The sequence below is a fragment of the Tyto alba genome, unplaced genomic scaffold, assembly GCF_018691265.1.
Source record: "Tyto alba isolate M040663 unplaced genomic scaffold, T.alba_DEE_v4.0 Super-Scaffold_1, whole genome shotgun sequence".
In the NCBI taxonomy this organism is placed as follows: Eukaryota; Metazoa; Chordata; class Aves; order Strigiformes; family Tytonidae; genus Tyto; species Tyto alba.
In genome coordinates, this window is record NW_024881261.1 from 3,750,459 (window position 1) to 3,768,166 (window position 17,708).

The 17,708-nt window shown below is 39.3% G+C and overlaps 1 protein-coding gene across 1 annotated transcript in view; it reads left to right on the top strand.

Annotated features, from left to right (window-relative positions):
* ADAM12 (ADAM metallopeptidase domain 12) overlaps window positions 1–17,708 on the top strand; it is a 187,449-nt gene that overhangs the window by 140,101 nt on the left and 29,640 nt on the right. Inside the window, exon 12 of the mRNA XM_042791292.1 lies at window positions 12,950–13,127. Coding sequence (XP_042647226.1) covers window positions 12,950–13,127 — 178 coding nt within the window. The remainder of the gene's footprint in view (window positions 1–12,949; window positions 13,128–17,708) is intronic.

Genomic DNA, 17,708 nt, shown 5'->3' on the forward strand with positions numbered 1-17,708 from the left:
ATGAGTGGTCCAGACATCCAATGATTAGGTTAGGAACTGTTTGTTCTTTGTTGCATGTTACAGGCCAATTCCCAACTGTTTTGAAAGTGTAGTGCTGTATGATCTGGAAGAAGAACCTATGCTTGAAGGGCAGCTTTCCTGCAAGTGAGAAACAGTTATATTTGACACTTCCCTTTTATGTGTGAACTTCAGTGGCCGAGGGGAGGTGTACCACACTTTAGTTTGTGGCATTTATAGCATCCATTTCTGCTGGCAAAGAAAAATTATTTTTATTGGTTACCCTCTATTGACAGCCTTCTGTGACAACAAGTATATATCTGAAATAGCTATTTATTTGCTTTCTCCTCTTCCCCTCATCCCCAGTTCATGCTACTTTCACATTGTTGAAGGTCTTATTTTGTTTTTCTGACTCTTAAGTTTTCTCCAGTGCTCGTGCTTAATGTAAGAGTAGAGCCAGTAGAAGTTTTAGCACTCACATGTAAGGAGTATTTCAGGAATTCATCTTGGTACATTCCCTCTTCCCCAAACTGATGGGATATAAGGGTACTTCTGGAACTGCTCCCCAGAGCTACTGAAGCATCACAACTTGGATTACGTATTTGTTCTCTCTATTAAAGTAAAATTAAATTGTAGGTCATGGGTATGTGAGTTATAGAATCTACATGAAGGGTCTCTATCCAAAAGCCAACAGATATTTCTGATTCTCTCATTACATGCACAGCAAACACAATGAAATATGGATTTGGGCGGAGAAACTGGCCTGTGGATCTAAACTCCAACCTGATTTGCTCTGTGCTGCAGTTTAATTCCACCGCTGGTGAACTGGAATAGCATTTTGTGGGGCTACATGATAATCCAGATGATGGAAATCATCCAAGTTAAAAATAAGGTGGAGGGGGCAAAGGAAGGTATACTAATGAGGATTATTTAAGTGATCTGTCTGGCAGTTCAGGTGCACAGTTATCCTGATGCAACTGGGGTAACTGTGAAAAGCAGGACTGGGTCAGAGTGAGGAGATGCTCAGCGACTGGTCTGCTTTTACCACCAAGGGCAGCGTCCAGGGGATGTCCCTCTTGTTAAATTGTGTTACACAGCTGATGTCCTTTGATGGTGCTGAAGGTCTGTTCTTCGCTCTTGTATCACCCATTACCAATAAAGAGATTTAGGACTGCACACCTAAAGAAGGCTAGTAACAGTAACGCTGATTTTATAATGCATAAATGCATATTTGCATGATAGATGGGTGGCTGATGTCTCCTGGAGAACCCTTTTGCTCAGTAGGGTTGCCTCTCAAAGAATTTTGTGAGGAGTCTTGTTATTTTGTCATCTGCTCTTGTTCGATTTTTTGTTTTTAAACTGCCATATTAAAAAAAAACATAGTTTAAATACATTAAGGACAAGTTAGGAAAGTACTAATCCTATGTGCCGTTTACTAAATTATTAGTTTCAATCATATTTCTTCTTTTTGAAAAATGATCTCAAGGAAGCAGGATATAAGGTCATCTTGATTTTGGTTATTCAAACTCTGAAATGGAGTCTACTGAGCCAGGCTAGGAAAACATACACCCTCCAGAGATTTCCAGCACGCTAGCTTCAGGAGACAGGCGGGTATGCCATGGCAACAGCATCTTGGTTTTGGTACCAAATCAACTTCACATGAAAACCACTTATTCCAACACTTCACAAGGTAAAAAAAATAAATAAATAAAATTAAAAAAGCTAAAAAAAAAAAAAAAGTCAAAAGTTCATGCTAGAAATGGGACAGAAATCAGAAATACAGTGTGGGAGAGGACACTTTAATTTACTGACTGATTCTCTTTTCTTCTTTCTAGACATCTTGCAACATCTTGTAGCTGCAGACCTGTTAAACTTTAGATAATCAAACCATTATTAGTTAACACAGTATTTCCTGACCCCTCTCAATTTGTTTTTAGCTGCACAGACCTCACTTTGCATTTTTCGGTCTGGCAGCTTAGTTAGAGACATTAAACTGTGGAGTCAGCAGAACTATCTGGAATTACCTCTGTTGTGATTTGAAGAAAATGAAATTATCTTCAAGATGTAAACAGTTTCTAATTAAACTCTGAAGCTGTTTATGTTTCCAAACCAGTCTGAGCTGAGCTCTGCACAAAGACAGACTTCTTCATTGTCTTTTTCTTTTTTTAATAAAGTTGATATACTGATGTAATAAATTGCTTGTGACAGGGCTAGGTCTGTTGTGCCAGCAGTGTAACTGCTTTTTAAAAAAACTTAAGTAACATATCCCTATGCCCAAGTAATTTAGCACATTGCATTCTGGTCCTTCCTTTAGTAGGAAACAGCCACGAGATTACAGAATAGATTTATGTTAGTCTTTCACTTAACTCCAAGTCACCCCATGTCTGCAGTGCATTTGGTGTTCCTTTTTGTTAATAATTTCCATACATTACAGATATATTTAATTGTTGTGGTAAATAAGATCTGCGTTGAAGAATTAGTGGTAATGACTGAAATACACTGCATGTTTCCCAGTCATTTACAGGAGTGGGTCACTGTTAACAATTAGCACACAGAGCTATGGGACAGGTCTTTAAACAAAAGGTACTGCTTTTTATTTTAGTTCACATTTCAGTAGATATGCTGTTAGAAGTGAAAATATTTGGCTTTTCTGGTGTATTCTAGAGGAGAACTCATACAGATTTACAGCATGCATTTTCTGTAAGTGAAGCTGACAAGGAGAGAGGTTACTTCTCAAATGAAAACACATTTTACTTCTGGTGTGATTATTTATAGCAGATACTTAAGGACAAGTCGTGGTTTCTACTATGTGATGAATCCAGAATGGGTACAGTTTTACTGGCTTGGATGCTGGTATGTGAGATCTCAGCTGTCTTTTGTCTTGTCGGCATAATATCCATAGAAAATATAGCTCTGTAAGGGACATTTTTCTCCTGCAATACTGCTATTGCTATGACCCATGAGAACAAATCATACAAGGACATTTCCCTTTATCTTAGCTTTCTGTTTCATCAAAAAAACTTTTCAACCTACAGGGATAAATCTGTAGTGCAGTGCATGGAGAATTAAGCACACAATGTCCAGTTCTAATTGGTGTTAATGAATTCCAAATTCCCAGAGTATAAATGGAAACATACCTTAAAGGGCATATTCTTAAGGTCACATGAATGCTCCTTTTTGAACATGTGTTGTATGCCCTGAAGCACTTTAAGGAATTGATGTTGACTTGGAAGGCTGAATCACTGTAATTAAATGATGCCTACAGCTGCATTTGCTACAGTTGTCATGGGAATCACAGTCTCTTTTGTGCCTGGGATGGATGTGCAAAATGTTTAAAATTCAGAGAGGGGAGATGTCCATTTTACCCCAACAATTGGTTCCTGCAAAGTCATTCTTTTCCTTTTCTGATGTCAAAGCCCATTACAAAGTCCCCGACGCATTTTCTGTGGGATCCCTGTGGCAGAAATGCAGGTAGGCTCCGTTTCAGCTTTTTAAACCTGAATGGCACGGCCTCAGTGGTGAGATGAAGATAAGCAACCACCTATTCTAGTGTAAAGTCACTGAAAAGAAAGAGGTGAAATAACTTCAGTATCCTAGGGAGCCTTTCTGGCTACTTCTAACATAGCATGGAAATTGCATTCATCTTTGTCATTGATGTTCTCCTGGCAGCCAACCAGCACTAGATGTGAAATCTAGGCTCCCTCGAAGTTGGTTGGAAAGCTCCTATGGACTTCAATAAGGCCAGGATTTCATCAGGATACCTATGGATTCCTTTAGATTTCTCAGAAGCCTTTCATTCCTGTGAGTGGAAGTTTTAATTTGCTCGCTCAAGGATCCGTAAGTCTCAGATCATGGCTGGATCCATTCTTTTCTCATGGCTTGAAATAATGATTACATACAATGTTTCTTCTAATTGGTTGATTTACTTTGTTCAAACTCCATGAAAAAGAACAGGAAAGCTAGAAAAAGCGATTCATTGTTATTTTATATTTATGATTTTTTAAAAAAATAATTCCACTTCCATTTGTCTGAGATGATTTAGGTGATATGGGACAAAATTCTTTTTTTCTAAATGTCTATCTTGTATCAGAAGAAGGGAAGGTAGAAATGATGGGGTAATGCAGTCTGATTTCTGGCACTGTTATGCCTCACTTTTCATCCCTTTTGATCTTCTAAAAGAAAAAAAAAAAAAAAAACAGAGCCATGCTGCTTGCAAGTCAGATACTTCTGTCTTGAAGTCCTGATTTATTAAGAGACCAGGTAGTACAGATGTTAAGTGAAATCAATATGAGCCTGTCCTTCAAGTATATATTCTTTCCAGCTTTTTGCAGGGCTCAGATGTTTTTGTCTAGCACCCATGTCTTGCTGAATGACATTTCCATAAACTTCATTATCCTAGTGCTTCTGCTACTGCTCTTTCCAGTGGGTAGCTTCTTCCTGTGCTTTGTCCAGAGGGCTGCGTCCCAAATCTCTTCTCCATGGCCTGTGTTCCTCCTTGTGGGGTTGAGCCCTCCTTGGAGTCCCCTTCCCTGAACGTGCTGTCATTTGATCTGCTCACCTGATGTACAAGCTCATCCTCACCCAAGGACCCAAGGCCAAGTGCCCACGGTATGGCAGGTCTCTAAATCAAGCTGGTCGCACTGATCCCAACATCAGCTGGGACAATAACCGTGTGTGCTGGTTTTGTTCTTTAGGGTGCAGTGTGTCAGGAGTTGTGGTTACAATACACAGAGGCAGGACAGGAGCTTGTACTGGTGAAAGGAGGAGATGTCCATAAATAAATATCACGGGTTTATATTTCTGTATTTCAGTCTGGGTTTGCTATTTCCTTTTGTTTGGTCTGCTTTGGTTTTTGAAAAATTATTTTGTTTTTCTCCCTCACCCAGACTTGCTCTCTGTAAGGTGCTCCTCTCAAAACTGAGTTCCCAAAGTCAGATTTGGTTTTGTTTTTCTCCCAATCTGCTCCTGACCCATTTAAGAAACAATTCCAAGTTTTTTCAAGGAAGAAAATCACAATGTAACTGCCTAAAACAAAAACTGATTGTAAAATCATGCTGGGAACTAGATGAAGTGTCATCATGAGGTCGAGTTGCCCTAGAGTTTCAAGCCAGGTCAAACAGTATCTTTTATCTAACCAGAAATCAGTAGGAAGCTGATCTTCAGAAAGGTATTTTAAGCAACGTGATGGACCATTTTTCTTTATTTGCTTGTCATGTGCTGAGGATGTTGTGTTTTGTGTGGCAAATTTAAACATAGGGCATTCTGGCTGTGCTTCTTATCTACCTTCTCCTTCGTTGCTGGCAACCACTGGCAGGCACGGTGTTCCTGCTGCCCTCATTCTCTTTAGCCTGGGACCAGACCTGACCTGGCCTTTTCATCCCTCCCTCTGCTATTTGTTGCTTTTTTTTTTCCTTTTACTGTAGTCAGCATTGGATTAACCTCAAATTCTAAGTAGTAGATTGTGAAACCTGAACTCTCAGCAATCCAGCAAATTTTTATTAATGAGGTAGTGGTCTAAAAGGAAACAGAGCAAAGGATGAGCCAGAGGCAAATTCGAGCTGATTATAGCTACTTTCCTTGGCTGTCTGGTTTCCAACAGGAAGAACAGTTGCCTGAGTTCAGTTCCCATAGAGCTTTTGCAATGCAGATAACCCCAGAATACAGTCAGAATACTGTCAGGTTTGATAAATTGGTTTAGTATTGCTTCACCCCCAGAACACAGAAAGGAAAGTCACAATAGGCCTCTCAACAAGAAAAAACTTCTCTGACCATACATTTGTCAAAGTAAAAATAACTGCTAATAATGTTTTATTTGGCAGTTTTGTGACTGCAAAAATATCAAGCCATGACAGTGTATGCTGTATAAAGCCATCAAGTGTTGTTCCTTTGCAGAAAGTGCTTTTCTGAACCATCCAGCCATTTGTTCCATCACTGCTTTCTGCCCTCAAGTCCCACATTCAGTATTATAAATCTGCCTTTTTGAATATTTCAGGTAGTTAAATTTTCACCTTCAGTTTAATGGGAGAGGTCAAGTCTCAGCTGGAGCTATGACAATCCAATCTAGGCACCTGAAGTGAGATTACTTGAATGCATTCTGGGAATCTGCACAATCCCCAGGGCCAAATTAAAATGAACCTAAAGCATTTGTGTGTGAAGTTTAAACATTTCCTTGGAAAGACTTTCTTTTCAGTAACCCTGGAAATTTCATTGTAGAACAACAAGGCATTGCCACTACACATCAATTAAATGAACCACTAGTGTGACATATTCACATTTACTGGAAGTGTAAAAAGTACCATGTAGCGAACATGACAGAAGCTGCAGGAGAAATCTAGGCTTGTTTTTAAATCACTGACCATGAACTCGGATGGCAAGAGCTTTGATGTCATGTATAACTACATGGCCCAATTCCGTGCTCTACTTTATTGATTCTCTAGGGATTAAAACTATAAAAGAGGAGCAAGAGAGTGAAAAATAGGCTAGAAAAATAAGTATGAGTTGTCAGAATCTAGTGCCTTTTGAAGCAAACTTTTCATTTCAATACTTTATATATATACATAAAACCACTCTACATTTTTAGCTAAATCCTTCCAACACTGATGAAAATGGTGTGCCACATCAGTTCTGGGACTGGTATCTTGTACAAAGCTCTATCGTGTGCTGCTTGCAAGGGGCCTACATATCTTCCAGGAGCCCAAAGCATCCTCCAGTTTACCCCTTCCTCCCAGTTGTCCTGGGTGTTTACCATTTACAAAAGCTTTGGGTGGGAGGGAATCTGCAGATACCTTTAGGGTCTCCCTTTACTTTATTATGCTTGTGAGATCTACTTTAAAATTGTATTTGTGCCTTTCTCTCTCTAAAGTACTTCCAAATGAAGACATTGTTTAAATAATAGATTAAAAAGCCCTTCCATATTATCGCACCTGTCTAATTCTAAACAATTGCTATTAAAATATGAGGCCTATGAAATAAAGTGTAATGACAGAACTTGGTACATGAAGGGATCTGTAGTATTTGAACACCTATTTCAATATCAAAGAAAACTGGATTTTATCTCCTGCTTAATACGTAATTCTGTGAGGTTCTGTATGCTTACTAATTCATTCACATAAACACTGTACAGAATAGCTGAAGTGTCAAAAAATGTCATCTAATACCAAATTCAGTTTTATTCTAGTAGGCTCGTATCTTTTAGGAGACCATAAAAAGTTGTTGGAGAGCAGTCATAATGTTTAGAATGTTAAAACCAAGGGGGATGCTTTTTAGTGGGAAAGAATTATATCAATTAGATCAGGAGTTAGAGGAGGATGGAAAATTGTCATAGTCCCTTGAAATCAACACCTCACTGGGTCTAGAAACATCCATGTTGCTTGAGCTTCTACCTTCTAGAGGTTTATTCTTGTGTCATTCTCTCTACTGATGACATTTTTTCCATAGAAGAATTACTTATATCTGAATTTAAAAAAGGCAACCCTATCTCTGCTTTTTAAGCTAAAAAAAAAAAAAACAAAAACAAACAAAAAAAAAACAAAACAAACAAACAAAAAAACTATTTTTACGTTCCAATGTAAGACTGGGATATGAAACAGAAAACCTACACCTTTGTGTGCAAGTCATTCTGTAGAGTCTGAACAAGAGGGAGCTCAAACTCACATCTTCTGCCTCCAGTAAAAGAATCTGAGTTGTTCTCCTCCTCTCCTGTTGTGAGCCATTGTGCAGCCAAAAATCAGGAATTTTGGGGACAAAGGAGAGTAAGTATTCATATTTGTGAATCTCAAAGGGTCCCAGTGTTGAGACAGACACAAAGAGACAATGCGGTGCTCAGTTCAGACAAGGTGTTGTCATAGAAAGTGTTGGAAATTCAGGTGTTTGACCAGTGAGATTTCTGACTCAGAGGGCTGGGATTCAGCACCCCTCGTGACTGTGAGAACCTTCATGCTCCTAAAAAACACAGCTGATACCTTAGCTGTTTCCATGTATGTCTCCTCAGGCTTGATATTTTCAAGCATTCTGGACAAAGCCTGGTCCCAGTTTTCTGCACCTTTGGAAATTAGCTAGTCAACAGTTGTTTCAGTAAGTATGCTCCAGAAAATCAAAATGTCCTTTCAAAATTAAAGTAATATCCATTTATCATATTACCTCAGGGATGAAGGCATGGTGGTACTTAATAGAGCTCTTTGGGGCTCTTGTGTATTTTAATTGAGCGAATAATTGTAAAACACTTCAGGGTCTTTTGGTAAAAGGCTCTGTATAAACATTGTCATAATGCTGAATAATCAGGTTGCGAGATGAACAGGAATAAAGAAACCCTATAGATAGATATATAATTTATATGTATATATAATGTATGTGTGTATATATACCAACATTTTGGAGAGAACAAGGCAGTTACTTTGTAAAAGTCCTACAGTTCATGAATAAGAAAAAAAACTGAGATTGGATAGCGGTAATCATAATAATCAAAATGTTAGTTTTCAAGATATTGTGAACCTGCAGTTTTTCCTCCTGTGCAGGGTGTAAAGAATTGCCAGAAGCATTGATGGTGTTACCACTTTGGTGATGCTTCTTGAGGAACAGCACAATATGTTGTGTTTTATGGTGGAGGAACACAGAGCAGGTAGATCCAGGGGACTAAACGTTTAGACGCGTAAAGGTGTAGATAGACATGGTTTGGGGGAGGCAAGGGAGTTCCACTTCCGATGGCTTTCGCAAGGTATTGCTGCACTGCAGTGGTAGGGTTTGGAATGGAGCAAAGATCTCCTGCAGCCCAAGTCAGTGCCCCTCCAGGCATTTTCTAGATGGAGCAATGGGATGGACAGCAATGGCGAACATGTCACACCAGCTTCAATGGTGGCACCGGTCCTAGGTCTATAGATGATCTGCTGTCTTACCCTGCATGAATTGGTAGCCACTCTGTTTCTCCTGAATGCTTTGACTGTTTGATCTCTTAAGACTATAATTTTCTGGGGCAGTGACTTTTTCTGTTTCTGTGCTTGTACTCTTGTTACTCAGCCCGTTAGGAGGGGGAATGCCTCTGAAATGGAGATGATGAAGATGGACTTTTATAGTTCATGCAAAAAAAAAAAAAAAAAAAAAAAAAAAGCCTGTGCTGGGCAGCGCGGTGCTAGTACAAAGAGCTCTCTTCTTAAAAGGGACTTGACACAGTGATGGTGCCACTTCACTTAGTTAGTGAAAGAAACCATCTAATACAGGCTAAATGCAAAACTACATAAAGGAGACGGGCATTTGAATGGCTTGAGTGCTTGAAATATAAATGAATGGGACCCAACCAGACTCTGTTTCTGAAGAAATCAATTACCAGGCATCCTCTTACTACTGTGAAGCTCTCGTTTGCAGGAGCAGTCAAAGGTATTTTTGCTGGGAACTAGGATATTCATTGCTTGAGATTAAGTGCATGTTTTAAGCACCAAGAAGACACCGAGGAGTGCTGTGGATTCAAGAGGGGTAGAAAGACTCTGAAATTATTTTTCTTTCTGTAAACCCACTGAAGAGACTGATGGAGTGCTGGGCACAATTTGAGTTCTGTAGAGTTTTACCCACAGCTAGAATAGTTTGACGAAATGATCCACTGTGTATTAAATCTACACATTCAAACAGTGTAGAAAAATGAGTGGGCTAGTCAGCATCCTAGAACGGGAATTAGGTTGGACTAAAGTTTCTTTTCTCTTCCCAACTGCAGAAAAATAAAGATCTGTAAAAGAAAATGTCCTGAGTGAAATATAATGGAATATACTGACTGCTAATTAATTTTTTTACCTCTGGAAAGTTTTCCAATGGCCTATATGAGCTGGTAGCTGAGGGTTTTTCCAATAGAATAAGTGTCTGAGCTACCACAGAAAGCACAAAAATCCCAGTTCAGCATGTTACTGAAGTCTGGGAGACAGGACAAAGACTGACTTTACTGTGGAGACCCCATTACCTTTTCCCACCTACAGACAGAACTTCCAGGTGAGGTCTGAGGCCTGTTAGCCAGGATGCAAGGAAGCTTGCTGCATTTGTTCAGAGGATGAGTTTCTTTCACATGACCATTACTTCGTCATTTTTCACAAGCTCCAGATTCACTTAAACATCGTGCCTGATGCTACTGACATCTGATATCTATAGCTTCCCTTCCCATCTGCCAGGGATTTCATGCTTCTGATGAAACAGCTTTAAAATTGCAAAGACAGCCAAAATGTAGCCTAAAATCGCAATGATCAAATGCTGTGGCTGTTACATGGAATTTTTTTTTTTTTTTGTCAAAAAAATTAAGAATGGTTGTGTGTCAGAATACCATAGTTTTAAAGATCAATTATGTTTCCAATGAAATACCAACTGGTATCAATTGATGTGGGATCTTCTCTTGCATGGTGTGGTTACCCTTCAGTTGCTCTCTGTTTTCACTTGTTGGGTTCATCTCTGGTTTTGCATTGCTTTATTTTGAGCTTACTTGGTAAAGAAAAAGTATTTTCAGAAAATTTCATCAAATAACATGTGCTGCACTGATGTCAGCTGAGGAAATCAACGTCAAGAGCAGGAAAAGCCAGAAGATGAATGGATATCTTCGTTCAAAATAGGAAACAGCTTGAAGTTCCTTTGGGGGGAAACAGAAACCTCATTTGTTAACCATGACATTATTTCACCTCTGGTACAGAGTAAGGATTCTGTTCTCCCAGTGATGGACAGACACATCTCACATTCATACAATTGACCCTGAACATCGATGGTTACAAAGGAACAGTCCTAAAATATTGACAGTTTTTACTGGTGAGCTATTCTCATGATCCATGTATGGCTGAGACATATGGCACAGGGAAAAAAAAATGTGTTATTTGTGTTCTAGTATTGATTTCAGTTTGTGTAAGGTATGCATGTCTCCCTGTCTCAGTGGATACCAACGTAAATCTGGGTCACTGAAGTGAAGGATCTTGCCTGGATGCTGCAGTATTCATTTAGTCATAATTTGATATGAGGATCATGTCTGATCAAGCATTCATATTTTGTGCAGGATTTATCAGTCAGCTGTATCTGGGTTTCCTGATGGTTTTCTAGTGTTTTATAGTAGTGTACACTCATGTACTTCTTCATAGTCATGTACGCAAAATTTTGTGGGTTTTCTTTTCCAGTCAAACTAAGAGTAAGACAGGAGTTCATGGTGTTCTGTTAAGAACATCTCCAGTTGCTCAATATAGAATGGTCAGTAGGAGGTTTCCCAAATGCCTTTGTTTTCTGTTCCATTACTCTGAATACCTTTACTGTTTTCTCTTGGGGCCCAGAGCTGCAGCTAGCAGCCTGACTCCTACCTCATGCTATTCTGAAATCTCTTTATTTATCTTAGACTCTGTCATTTTGCCTAAACATTGATATTTTCCAGAAATCAGCTTTTTAAGTGGAGATGCCTATTAACTTTCTGAAGTCATATGTCAATGAATCACAGAACTGTTTAGTTTAACCAGACAAGTCCTATAGTGATATACCAAAATTATTTTCTTCTTCAGTCACGTTTATGTTCTTTTCCAATGAGCTGGCTGTTTAACTGCAAAAGAATCTGTAAAAGAGGTAATTTTAAATAGACACAAAATGATTTCTGTTCTGTAAGGTACCCATAACCTTTCTAGAAGATCCTAATTAACCTCCTTATGTCAGCATAGAAGCTCTATTGCATTTGTAATTGTCAAACTTCTTTTTTTTTTTTTTTTTTTCCTAATAGAAATGATCCCTTCCTGATGCCTATAGGCATCATCATTCACAAAACAAGCTTTTCATTTCAGGATATTAGAAACAACAGTAGATTAATCGAAGTCTGAAGTTCAGCAGTGCAGAACGTCCATCTATTACCTTGCTGTTCTGTAAAGATTATGCCCTAATAACACATGAGTGATACAAGGCATTTAGTGAATAAAGTCCAGTCATTATCAAGTTGCCTCCCTGTGCTGCCATAATGTTGAATTACTGCTGGGCCACGGAGCAGCAGTGAGGGAGGTACCAAGTCTTAGGGGAGATGCTTTATGCCTCAGTTGTGCTACAGACTCAAGGCACCTCTGTGCACATCTCAGCGCGGAGAGGGCACAGCAGATTTTAGGATGTGACTCTGATGGCCAGATCCAGGTGCCGCTTTGCCTCACATCTGTGAGTCAAGCTGCAAACGTTCATTGCTAAAAATGGAATTAAGTCCTCCAGCAGAAAAACACAGATTACCTGGTGATATTTGTGCTACGCTGGATCATTTTGCTAATGTTGCCCATGTGTTTTGCAAAGTAAATCGAAGTCGCTACGTGCCTGCACAGTAGGGCCAAATCCTGCTCTCAGCAGTGTAAATTCAAACTATGGGTATTTTCAGTAGCGTCTTTACAGTCATCCTGATTTAAAATAAGAACTGTATTTGCTTTAATCATGCGGTTCCAAAGCTCGACTTTGATGAATTGCAGAAGCAGGCTCTTATCAAGTAGCTCGGTGTTTTTCTCTATTTTTTTTTCCTGAAAAGAATAGGAAGTTTGCCGTACTGTGGAGCAAGATGAATGAATTTGCCATTTTAGGCTAAATTTTCCAAGAAGGATTAGGACATTTTGCAGTCCTGTAAATGCAGGAATCCTCCTTGCAAGCCCAGCATTTCTTTAGGATCATGATAAAAATTTGCTTTATAACTACATATGCAAAAGAGGGAGAAGGAATTCCAAAGGTGAATGCGTCCAATCCCTAACTGCAACTACAAATTTAAGTGAAAAAGATGGAAATTCCCTTACTAATATTCAGAAATTATTATAAATCTTTTTGTCTCAGTTTTACAGTGAAGTGCTATATCTTAATCCTATGTTAAAGGGTTTTTTAAAAAAATAAACACAATCTTCTCATTTGTGCACAGATGTGCTAAGGAGGTCACCAGCATGACAGGAAAGAGATGTTTTCGTCTGATAATACCACCTTTCTTTTTGCCTCTGTATTTTTCTTCTAGCTATCCATTTCCCATGGTGTTCAGTAGCTGCAGTAGAAAGGACCTGGAAAACAGCCTGGAAAAAGGAGTGGGAATGTGTCTGTTCAACTTGCCTGAGGTCAAGGAGTCCTTTGGTGGACAGAAGTGTGGGAATGGCTATGTGGAAGATGGAGAGGAGTGTGACTGCGGGGAGCCTGATGTAAGACACCACCTGAGAATTTCTGTTCATCCCCTGTCTGCAGGTTTTCAAACAGTGAAGAATTGGTTTGACATGTTTAACGCTATTTGATGTAAAATGAAACTCTCCCTTCTCTGCTTCTATCTTACCAGCTTAAACTGCAAGTCCTGAGAAATGCGGGCAGTTTCTGCTTGACTTGCATTTGAGTTGCTTTAATTAAGACTGTGTTTGAGTCACTATTAGAGAAGAAACTCTTGCATGGCTTGACCAATAGACTAACCACGACTAACTGTCATGTTCCTAACAGAAATTCCCTTAAGTACTAGCTAATAAGCTAAACTCAAAATAAATTTGTTAACATTGCTCAAATTTGTCAAGATACCATGTGTTAATTGAAGGTATGAGAATATGAGAAGCCTTATATTAATATTAATATAAATAGCTATATAAATACTAATATAGGCTAGGTATTTTTTCACTGGAGCCAGCTTCAGTTTTTAGGTACAAGACCTTTCCTCCTTCACCATGAAATTTTTCTTTGCCACTAGACAATTACCTTACTAACAGAAATAGCCTTTACATCTTCTCAAAAAGTTTGCTACTACTTCAAAAACTGTTCCATTTAGTTTAGAGAGCATGTCAGAGGTCTGCTCAGATCAGGAGGAAATAGGCAAAACCTGGGGGTCAAATAATATCCGAGCCAACATCCTTATCCCTTTGGCATCCCATGCTCATTGACTGCATTGAACTTCTCTCAGAATATCTGAATTAAATACATCAGCAGATGAGGGATTTGTTTCCTGTGATAAATTTGGTTCTGCAGAGAAAATAGATCGGGGCAGTTAAACAGCGAGATATTGCTGTATTCTGTCTATACAGTGTATTGGATTTACACAAGCCATAAGAATTTCCTGACAGTTCACTCATTCTTCGGGGTAACAAGGTTGGAAGCAAGCTTATCTTCTTGTTTAAAGTCAATAGAGTGCAAGCAGCTTGCAAATGTCTTCCTAACCCAGTTATCTTTCTCATTTTCACTTCTGAATGCTGGTGATACCTTTTCAAGTCAAAGCCACTTAACATCAGCAAGTACCGACTTGATTTGTCTCTTCTTTCTATGTTTTTCCTTTTTAATTATATTGGAGAACTACAGCCTGGTCCCAATTAAATTAATTTGGAATGTACTGCTCTAATCTGAGTGGTTCCAGACAACCCATTAGATTAGTTAATTATTCACTGTCCAGTCATTTATACCAGCTGAGTTTTGTCAACAGTATTGCAGTATTATATGGCATGGAAATATGTACAATAACAGATGCTAGACTGATATATATCAGTCTGAATATGTAGATACAGGTGGTTGGTAGGGATATTTCTCTTTTAAGTAAAATATTAGCCCTGCATTGAGCTCTGTGCTCACTGACATTCCTTAGCAGTGGGACAGCAGTGGATTAATGAAGGTGGAGAGTCATGACTGTAGCACAGCTCCCACCTGTCAGATAACCCTGGGAATGTTAATGCAGCAGGGACTCTGACCACCTCCACCCACACTAGTCTCATGTGCACCAGGTGTTGGTTATCTTCTTGAGTAGAATGGATGCCAGCATGCCCACCACCAGGCCAAGTGTGTAAGACCAGACCAAGGATGATTCTACCAATTAAGCTTCAACTTCATTTTACCATAAAAAGTCTGGTGTGTTACAGTGTCTGTTGAAGGAGGGTTAATGTAGATTATACATATAAAGATAGAAGAAGGGGAAAAAAAAAAAAAAAAAAAAAAGCAAAAATCTTTGGTCCCTGAGAACTGAAAGGTGACACATGTGGCTAATTTTATAACAGGCTGCAAGGGGGATCAGAAAACTACAAATTGGTAAATCAGAATTCAGACAAATTACTTCCAAATGTAATTAAGAGCTAGTGCCTGAACAGCTGTGACATGCCAGGGACGAGTCAACACAGCTTTTGTGCCAGGAAATCTTGTCTTACAAACATAGCACAGTGATCTGAAGGACTTAGCAAGTGGATGGAAAGGGATGATGCTCTTACTGCAGCCTGTAAAGAGTTCAGAGAGGCTTTAGACCAATGCCCTTCACCAAAGCCTTTTTAGGAGTCTAGGCAGCTGTCGGATGAGAGAATATTGCATGGACGAAAATTGGGTTAAAAGATAGGAAATACAATCAGGTATAAATCATCCATTTTATGCCGTGGAAGGAGAGCTGCTGTGATGTATCCATGAGATGTGCCCTGGTGACTACACAATTCAGCATATTCATAAATAGCCTGTGAAGAGTCTTAAATTTGCTCATGATATTAGTTAGGACGTTAGAGATGAAAGCTGGCTGTGAAGAACTGCAGAGGAACCTCCTGAGACAGCTGGACTGGGCATTAAGATGACAAATGGGATTCAGTGCAGAGTGATGCACATTCCAAACATCACATATGAGATAATGGACTCTGAGCTGACTCTGACCATAGAGGAGCAAGACTTCATATTGCAATAAATAGTCTCATGAAAATGTCAGCTCTCTGCTCAAGAGTGGTCTAAAAGGTAAATAGGCTGTTAGAAATTACTAGGGAAGAAATAGAAAAACAAAACAAAACACCAGTAGACCTCTATAAATCTGCAGCGTGCTGCGTCTGAAGCTGCATGTGCAGTTTTTTTCCTACCCCCACCCTGCTCTCAGGAAGGATAAAGCAGAATGAAAAAGGTTGAAAGAAAGCAATAAGGAGGCTCAAAGTTTTGGAGGGGCTGTGACAGGAAAAGAAGAAAACGAAGGAAAATGCGACAGAAGCTGACAAAATCATGAGTGAAATGGAAAGAGTGAGTAGGGAGCAATTGCCCCAACAAGAACTCTGCATACAAAGTTAGAAAGTGGCAGGATTCAAACAAGCAGAAGGAGCTGCTCCCCACATTGTGTCGATTACTTGCAAGTTCCTTTCTGCTGAAGATTAGAGCTGATAAAAGTGTCCGTGGAGCCAAAGGAAAGCCAGGAGGCTGAGAAGGTATCATGTATGTGTGTTCACATTCTTGTCCTTCAGAATTTTCTGTGGGCTGCTGTCAGGGGGAAACAAGGCTAGAAGGATAATAGTCTGACCCAATGTGGTCTATCTTGTGTTCTTAGAAGAGTGGGGTTGAAAACAAGATGTCTTGACTACAGTATCCAAAGTCATGTAGGTAGTGGTAGAATTGCTGTTGTGTTTGTCTGAGATGTTGAGCCCAGGAGAGCTACACCTAGAAACCTAACTCCCATCATTGCTGTTATTACTAATAATAACTAATAATAATAAATTACAACACAGCAATAGTTTCAGGTGACAGCCTCCAGCCTCCGAAAGCTTTGTGAGCCTTTTCTGTTTACTTGCCTGTTAATATTAAAACCATTCCTGACAATTTGATAGCCCAGACACAAAAATCTATTTACTAAGCTTATTCCCTACAATGAGTAATAAGTGAGTGAGCAATTGGAAATTTCACAGGCTGTGGTAGCATCATTCAAAGAGCTGTGTCTTTACCCCAATCTGCCTGTGGAATGTTGATTGCTTTCCATGGCTGGCTGATGTAGGGCCAGATGATGGGGGACAGGAGCTGACTGTTTTGGAAGTACCTTAATTGGACTGACATTGCTTTCCTCCACTCTGCTTTTCACAGATTGCTATTGAGGTGAATTTATTAAAAGTTCCGTGCAGAGGAACGTTGCTTCTTAAATGTAACAGCTGCACAGAAATATTTGAGTAGCCTGCTGCCTTCCGGCATGATCAAAAATAGGTGCAGCAAGTTGTTCCACTACTTCAGAGCGGCACAGTTAGCTTTGTATATTCAGGCAGATATTGTCTGAGAAAACACTGAAATGCTGAAAATCATTTTGGTCTTTATTTCTGAGTGTTTATTTGTGAGTGTAGTGGTAGCCCCATCTTCCAGTTGGAAAGCTTTACAAAAGCCAATAAAGTAACAAGAGGCTGTGAACATCATTCTAACCCACTTATTTTTCCTGTGTTCCCTATATTGTTAGTGATCCCCTGTTAAGTCAAACTGACTTAACACAGCTGAAGAGCAATTTTATCTGCTGCTATTTTTGTTAGAGAGATGAGATTTCAGCACAGCTGATGTAACTTGCAGCTTGTGAGCATAATCTTGGAAAAACAAATCCATTATTTTCTGAAACTTCTTACTAGCTCGTTCTACTGAGAATAAAGTTTGCAAAAGCCCACACAAGCCACCATCTAATCTGTAAGTGTGAAATTGAGATGTATCAGTTAGCAAGAATGCAGTTCATACTCATTTCGTTTCTCAAAGCTCTATTACTGGCATACCATGATAAGAGATTACATGGAATAGTGTCATCATCTTTCCCTGTGGCAGCCACCAGTCTCCAAGCAATACAGAAGTCTGGTGAGCAACTATCACAAAAGAGAGAGCTGTAGTCGTGATGCTCAGTAACTGCAACACAGGTCCTGGATCCTCAGTGGAGGCAGTGGAATCATTCCGCTGATTTTTTTTGTGGAAATAAAACACTGTACTGCTGCATCAAGATTGTTATCAGCATACTTGAGTTGTTTGTGATATTTGGGATTAGGCCCATAGCTAGAATAAACCAGCCTTCCTCA